The sequence below is a fragment of the Tupaia chinensis genome, unplaced genomic scaffold (assembly GCF_000334495.1).
Source record: "Tupaia chinensis unplaced genomic scaffold, TupChi_1.0 Scaffold000078_1, whole genome shotgun sequence".
Classification (NCBI taxonomy): Eukaryota; Metazoa; Chordata; class Mammalia; order Scandentia; family Tupaiidae; genus Tupaia; species Tupaia belangeri.
In genome coordinates, this window is record NW_006159539.1 from 3,328,259 (window position 1) to 3,336,506 (window position 8,248).

The 8,248-nt window shown below is 55.7% G+C and overlaps 1 protein-coding gene across 1 annotated transcript in view; it reads left to right on the forward strand.

Annotated features, from left to right (window-relative positions):
• The window catches only part of ARNT2 (aryl hydrocarbon receptor nuclear translocator 2), a gene marked incomplete at its 5' end in the record, with an annotated part of 112,042 nt that overhangs the window by 1,952 nt on the left and 101,842 nt on the right, over positions 1 to 8,248 (forward strand). The window contains 1 exon segment of the mRNA XM_014585061.1: positions 4,152 to 4,199. Coding sequence (XP_014440547.1) covers positions 4,152 to 4,199 — 48 coding nt within the window.

Genomic DNA, 8,248 nt, shown 5'->3' on the forward strand with positions numbered 1-8,248 from the left:
CCCCCACCTACCCCCTTCCCCTGCCTCCGCCTTTCCCGCTGACCTGACTCCTCCGGTGAAGGGCAGCGTCCCACATTCCCAGATGAACATCCACCCACCCTGGTGTTGCAAAGCCAAGTAGAACTGACCCTTTGTGGGCTTTCAATCCTCCTGGCAGCACGCCTGGCCCGGCCCTGTGGGTCCTTCCCAGATGAACTTTCCAGCCACTGGCCCCCCAGCCCTTGGAGTTGCAGTTGGAGTAGGCTCCGTGCTCTCTGGGCTGCCGGGACAGAAGGTGGAGGTTCAGGAGGCTGAGATTCTTCCCGAAGCAGTCCCACATGTGCGGGCGAAGTGAGCCGCAGCGGGCACCTGAGACAGTTTTGTAGCAACCTCCCTGATCTCGGGGATGAGGTGCTGAGGGGCACGGTGCTCCCGGGGACAAGCTCTGTGCTTCTAGAGGTGGGGGAGGCAGCGGTGGTTAACCAGCTGGGCCTGCCTCATTGCAATGGAAGAGAGAAGTCACAGAGGGGCGGGTCAGCCCTTCCCAGGTCTCATGCCTGGTGTTGGCTTCTACCACAGCATGGGGGTGGGGAGAATGATTTGCAAGCTGTGAATGGCCCGGTGGGCGACGTCTCTTTCAGCAAACCCTGTGGGCATGGAGGTGTCACTTGGTGAACATGTGTGCACTGGGGTTGTTGGCCCAGTGCTGCACGAAGGCCATTCTCCAGCCCCCTTAGTTAGCAGGAGCCGCGGGCTGGCCTGGCCTCTCCTCTGCGGCCGCTGGGGAAGGCCTGCACGACCTTCTTTTCTCATTAAAACATAAGTGAACTCCCGTTTGGTGACTGCTCTTCGAGGGTACATTACGGTTATCAAACACTCCCTGTTAGGAGGGTTCACGCCCCTCTCTCCTAACTTGCTGCAAGTTCAGAAATGCCTCTCCGGCTTGCAGTCGAGGTGGGAATTCGGGCTCAGTGCCTTGAAAGTGAGGCCAGGGCGTGTTCAGCTGAGCTCCTCTCGTGCGCTCGCTGGGCCGAGTTCTATAGGGCGAGTACGGGAGGACCTCAAAGTTATACTTTCTTTCCTTTGTTATCCAGAGGCTTCCGTATGGCAGAGACACGTAAAGATATGAAACAGAGAGTGATTTGCTTAGACCGTTCACAGCTGAAGTGAGCAGTTAGGTTGTCATGTTCGAAGTCGAGTCCCAAGTGATGGCAGACGCACAGGCGTGCCCCTGTGAGACGTGGGGTGTCCTGGGTTTTGTGGTGTTTTCTGTGTGGCTGAAGAGCTGGGGAGATTGTCTCGGGGTGGGGTGAGATATCCTGAGGACTTGGAAGGTTCTGGTGTCCTGGCCTAGCTCCCGGGTCTCCCCCCAACCCCCACCACCCTGCCAACTTTATTTTTTTCTGAGTTATTCGATTTGATCGCTGCACATGTGACCACATGTATGTGTAGGTAGGAGACAGTTTCTTGGTCCCTTTTTCCCGGACAACTCGTGGTTCCCAGGTCCCAATTCCCCTGCAGACTTCAGAAACTCTAGGTCCAGAGTGCCTCGAGGCCATCCTTTTTTATTTATTTTTATTCCTAGAGAGATTTTTGCTATAAAGCATGTATGCTCGCTGGAGACAGAGAGACAGAGACAGACAGAAAACAAAAAATCACACCCCCCTGGGGGATGGCCACTCTGCAGTCTCTTCTCTTCCATTCTCCTCTCGGGATCTTAGGCATGCATGCACATGCACCCAGTGTGTTTTAAGCCACTGGCTCTGGAACTCGAACCATGGTCAGCCAGGTGGGAGCCCAGTGACGTAACCATTATGCCTTATGCTGGTCCCATGGGCCATCCATTCTCGGACCCTCTGCTGGACTGAGCCATGGCTGACCAGGCCAGGCTGGGACCCTTTCTCACACGCTCGCTCCCCCGTTGCTCCCTAGGGGCTGGGTGAGGAACAGAGCAGTCTTTGCTGACAGACCATCCTGGTTTGCCTGGGACGCTCCCAGTTTTAGCCCCAAAGTCCTGGGCCCCAGGAATCCCTTCGAGCCTAGGAAGATGTTTTCTCACCCTCAACACCACAGAGACGCGTGGGCCGAGAAGGGAGAGCTGACTAATAACTCTCACTGCGCAGGGTCCTGGTGATCGCACTCACATGAAATGGTGCAAAAAGGAGTTTCAAGGATAACTGTACATCTTACACCCACTTGAGGCTTGTTAAATGCTTCCACGAGTTCTTTGGAATGTTGAAAGTGCTGTTTCTTTTTCTCAACGCGAAGTGTTTCTGACAGCTCTGTGGTGGGCGGCATCGTTGCTGTTCCCACTGTGACCACTGGGTGGCAGTGTGGCTCTGCAGAGCGCGGCCGGTGCCTGCAGTGGCAGCGGCGTTTGGGGTGGCTGTCTCCCAGGTGTCGTTTCGGGAGAGGTGCAATGGTGGCTTAGTAATCAGGCAGAACAGCGTTGGCTTTGCCCACTCAGGAAGCTTGCATTCAGCCCCCATTCACCTACACGGAGATAACTCTGCCGCTGCCGCTGGGGCCTAGTTCCCCAGACCGCATGGCAGGGGTGCCCGGCTGTCTGGCTGGCTGTCCCCGTGCTGCGTCTGTGGCCCCCTGGCTGTGCTTTCCCTTCCTTCTCACTTTTCTTCCTCACCTCCCCAGTGCATTGTGCATAGGTATTTCCGTTTATCGTTGCACTCATCTTTCCCAGAGATCCAACCCCTTTGACGTCATTCTCAGCCCTGGTGTCTAAGAACTCGAGGAGACGTCGTAGGTCATCCTGCACTGAATAATGTCCCGCGTCAGAACTCGGGCTGCACAGACGTGAAACAAAACAACGACCGAAAGAGAGTGCTTTTACGAAGAAAATACTCCTTTGTTTGATCTGATCCTGGTCTCTAGTTTCCCTGAGTTGCCCCAAAGCCTAGAGTCCAGGCTTTGTGTCTGGGATGGCAAAGGTGGGGCTTCCTGTCCAAGCTGTTTCCTGGTAGCCTGGGTGTCCTAGGCCTCCCCAGATCACTCAGGAGCCACCAAAGCCCACCCTTAGAGGCTGGTGGGTGGGAGTCACCCTCCCGTGAGGCTGACAGCTCTGGCTTCTGCAGCTGTGGCCCTTGAGCCTTTGTTTCACTCTTACCCTGAGCTACTCGGGCAAGGAAGTTCTCCGTCCTGGCTGCCAGGCAGGCCGGCCTCTCTTCTGCACGGGTTCTCTGGGAACTGTGCCTCAACCCGTCGGCCAGGCCCTCTAAGAACAAGGTGGGAGAGGAGACGTCCTACCCAAGGAGCCCCACCCACCTCGATGTCCCGGAGAGCCGAGACCTCTGTATTATTTCTCATTTTGTTCCCTAAGGACTCCGAATATCTTTAATACCAATTAAACACCTCCTCTGCCCTAACGACATAGCCAAGTATAATATTAACTGACATCAGAGAGGCTGTTTTTCTTTTTCTTTCTTTCTTTTTTTTTTGAAGAAGGAGGGCTTGAGATATTAGTTAAACATCTATCAAAACTTTTCTGTTTATGTTGAGAAGCCCAGTAAAGTGGGAATCTGAATAATGATTTGGGGAGTTTTGACAAGGAGAGAGCTCATTTGGGTTGGCTCAAGCCCAGACAACTGTCCCTTTCACCAGCCGTTTGGTCCCGGACGTAACTGGACAGTGACCTAAAATGTCCTTTCCACTTGGGCTCGTCGAGACCAGCCAGGTTGCCAAGTAGCACGGCCCAGGGTCTGTTCTCTTTTCCTTGTAATCTCTCCATTTCCCGTAAGACTTCTGTTTTCAAAACCCCTTGAACTTTCCTTAGCTTGGCAATACGCCACAAAATCAACTGAGAGAGGAAGTCTCCACGTGGAGTAGATGTTCCGGAGGGAAGCAGGCGTCTCCAAAGATGGCGGGCAGCAAGGGAGGCTAAGCAGTGCCCTGGCAGCCCCCGGGCTCTGGGAGGGGCAAGCTGACACTTGGTCGTCCCCACATGGCGACGGCTGCTCGCGCTGTAGCCCTCCACCTCGCCTCTTCCCGTCTGGAACCTGACTGAGGGCTCCGCGGAGATACTGCGTCTAGCACGGCCACACGGCTGGGCCCGTTGGGCGGCATCTGATCGATAGAGCTCCCTTCGTTCCAGCAGGTCACGTTAGGACTTACGGTGCCCTACCCCTAACCAGCGCTCACTTGTGATCTTGCCTTTCCAGAATGGACTTCGATGACGAAGATGGCGAAGGGCCCAGCAAATTCTCTAGGTAAGTTCGTTTGACTTTCCGCAGATTGGGAGAAGCCGGTGGGCAACAGTCGCCTCGCTGGAGTATGCAGAGGTTCGCGTCCCTGGTCGGAGACAGCCACTGTCTGCAGTCGGGCTCTCGTGTTTTCTGTCTGTGCAGTCGTCTGGCCCAGGGGAGCCTCGGTGATCAGAGCTCAGCGCCAAGTTCGTCCCTACTGCCTTTTTTTTTTTTTTTTTTTTGAGAGATTTTTGCTATAGGGCGCGTGCGCTCACCAGACAGACAGAGAGACAGAAAGCGAGAAATCACCCCCCAGGGGAGATGGCCACGCCGCAATCCCTTCTCCTCCATTCTCCTCTCGGGATCTTGGGCACGCACGCACACGCGCCCGGTGTGAGTTTCAAGCCACCGGGTCCGGGACACGAACCGCGGTCGACTACGTGGGAGTCCAGCGACATAGCCATTACGCTAACTGCTGGTTCCCGTGACTTACTGATTTTGAATGTGATTTCTGGTTTACATGTAATTGATGCGTATCTGTGACTGCCCATTTTAATGGATTCCTTTTAAAAAGATAGACCTAGAGTTGAAGTGGGGGTGGGGTGGGAACCACCTCAAGATCAGCCCTTATTATCTGCTGGCCTGTGAGAAGTGTGAGAAGCCTGGGTGGCCCTTTCCTCGAGCCAGGCCATAGAGTTGAAGTGGGGGTGGGGTGGGAACCACCTCAAGATCAGCCCTTATTATCTGCTGGCCTGTGAGAAGACTGGGTGGCCCTTTCCTCGATCCAGGCCATCAAACTCGGCTCTGAGTCCCTGAGACCCGCATCACTCACCGGCCACGCGAGAGCATCTTGACCTGGACTCCGGGGGGCTGTTCTCAGGGCAGGAAGGGTTCTGGGTCACAGACGCAGGTGGTGTCACACACGTGACACTCGGAGGATAAGGTGGGGTCCCCGGTGACTTCCTTATTTTTTTAAGGTCTTTAGGATGTTTGGCAGTGCTCAGAGGAATGTGCCAGTCATCCCATCATCCTTAACCAAATCCCGTCGTGCTCAGCTTACTTAGGGAAGAGCCTGCCTTGAGATCCACCGCCACAGGCCATGCCTCTGCGCCTGTCTGACTCCTGGTCGTTGGTGAATCTGTCAAGTGACCCCACGTGACCATTGCTTTTCCCTCAGACCCATGGTCCACAGTTCACACCGACAGTCTGAGCTCTCTTCAAATAGGTTCTAGAATGGTGTCCACTCCAAGCCTAGGCCCGCCGAGCTGCCCCGTGGTGGCTCACGCATGCCCGTGGTGGTATTTGGGTTGTAATTCTTCTACATAGACTGTGGTGGTGAATCCAGCACCCTTTGCTGGGAAGTCCAGGAGGAACGCCCATCTTTTTCCTGGACTCCCCACGTGCCTGGTCCATGTCTTGTTCTGTGATAAAATTCCCCCCCCCACCCCCATGGACTTGTCCTTCCACTTCCTGGCCTCAGCTCTGGGAAGGACAGCAGGGAGGAGGTGGAGGACGTTTCGGTCGCCAACAACCTTGGAGTTTCTAATCAGAACAAGACATGAGCTTCACCCACAAAAGCCTGTATTGTTTTTCCCTCAGTGCGGACAGGGCCCAGCCTGGACATCCACCCATGGCTCAGGACACAGCTTAGTAGCAGGAAGTGCCTTGTCCCTGAGAGGGAGCTGGCCCTGAAATAAGGCCACCTGTCTGTCTCCCGGCTTCCTTGGCTGTTGGCCTACACAGCCTCCCTTCATGAGGAAACAAGGGTTCTGGATTCTTTGGTGTCAAAATTCTCCTTGAGATAACATTCCACAGCAGTTACTCCAGGAAATGGTGATTCCTGGGGCCTCCGACATAAAGGGGAGAGGGGATGAGAAGCCACGTTTGTTTGACACTGAGGAGCCGCGTCTGTGTTGAAATCCCCATGCAGGGTACAGAGAGCTCATTATTCAGGCCCGATCAGGAAGAAACAGAAACCTTAGACTCCATGCCACTCTCAGGGCCTGTCAGTGAGTCCGTCTTCCGTGGTCAGAGTTGAGCCCTGGGCTTCTGTGAACCATAGTGTCCCCTGCACGTTAAATACAAGGACGATGAGCCATGCTTCAGCGTACACATTGACGTATAGGGTTAGTCTGGCGGCCCCTGAAGGCCGTTTCATTGATCACAGAAGCGCAGTGGGTGAGCCAGCTGTTGACGGGCCTGTGGTTGCATCTGAGCTGCTCAGAGCTGGGGGGAAGGACTGAGTTCCCCTCCGACCTCTCCACTCTGCCGGTGGTCGTGGCTGCTGTCCAGGGCCGGGGTGTGCTACAGAGCGTGTCCTGCCCACTGGGGCCTGGCACACGCTGGGGTTCCCCTTTGTCCTCCTCTGCTCACAGTCAGTCAAGAGAAGCCCCCTCAGGTGGACACCGGAAGATGAAGGCTGAGGGTCAAGGCAGCACCCGCCCCAGTGTGTTGACCAAGAATCCAGGCAGGGCGCTGGGCCATGGTTTCTGTCCCGAAAGATGTTCCGTCTTCTTTCCATCTAGGGTGGTTCCAAATTCAAGTGCCCTGCCTATTTTCAGAACTCATGTCTCCATGTCTCCAACCCCCCCTGCCTTTTTGTAAGGAGAGATTTTTGCTATAGGGTGTGCATTTGCCAGACAGACAGAAAGGGACAGAGAGACAGTAAACAAGAAGTCACCTCCCCAGGGGCGATGGCCACGCCGCAATCCCTTCTCCTCCTTTCTCCTCTCAGGAGTTTGGGCATGCACGCACATGTGCCTGGTGTGAGCATTAAGCCACCGGGTCCGGGATTCAAACCATGGTCTACTACATGGGAGTCCAGAGACGTAGCCATTATGCCAACTGCTGGCCCCAGTGTCTCCGTTTTGGATTAGGGAACTCTGGTCCTAGTTACATAGGAGCTAAAACACGGCCAGGTTGGTGTGATTCCGACCTTCTCACGCTGGGACGAGGGCGGGGCAGAGCAGGAGACATGACGCTGCCCACTGCTACCTGACCCACACACATGCACGGTACGTGTACACACGCCTTGAGGACCGGAATGCTCACAGGCCTGCCCCGTCCCATCCCAAGGCTTCAGCTCTGTCTCCCACACACAGTGCATGCCTGTGGGGGGCTTTGACATGCAGGACGTGGCTCTGCTGACAGTCATGGGGCCTGGTGGGGCAGAAGCCAGATGGCCGTGGGCTGGGAGAGGAGGAGACGGAGTGGGAGTGACTCTGAGTTTGGATGTGGTAGAAAAGGAGGAGAGCATTTAGGCGTTAGGGATGGAGAATTTTTTTTTTCTTTTTCATAAACTTATTTATTTATGTCTTCTATGAGAAAGAGAGACAGAGATAGAGCAGCACCTCCGGCAGGGTTTTCACAATGTCCACACCCTGTCTTAGCCAGCCCGGATCACGGGCACACATGTGTTACCTGTGTGCTCAGGGACGTTCCAGGACACTCACCCAGGACCTCTCTTGCGTCCAGTTGCGTTAGGATATTGACTATTGATGAGGACAGCGGAAGAGGCCACACCGTGAGTCACCTGCAGCGGGGACAGAGTGGGGCCAGGAAGAGTGGGAGCCGACGGCGTGAGAGAGAGTGAAGGAGCCCACAGACCAGACCGCGGGTGTGGTCAGAGACTCAGCCTAACCCTGGGAGTCGGGGAGGCCTAGAGAGGAGGAAGTCGTGGTCAGGGAGTGGGAAGGAAAGCTGTGGGGGAGGCCGGCGGAACCCTGGGGGGGCAGGGCAGGTATGCGCTCCCTCCTGCTGAGGCTGCAGCGGGACAGGACAGGTGGCCGGGACTCAGAGTTGGGGACAGGAGTGGGGACGCAGAGCAGGCCTTTCTTCCTGGCCCAGGCCGAGAAAGCCCCTGCATTGGAGCACCCCCTGGCTTGACCTCACTCCGTCTCCTGGAATCCCAGTTAGCAGTCAGCCACCCTGCGGTGGATGGCCAGGAAACGTCACCTCGGGAAGCCAGGAAGTGGATCCTACACACCAGGAAGTGGTTCTCCAAAGAGGCTCCTCCCTGGCAGTTGGTAGTGGTACGGCGCCCTCCTCTGAGGGTTCGGCTCCGGCCCCCCCCC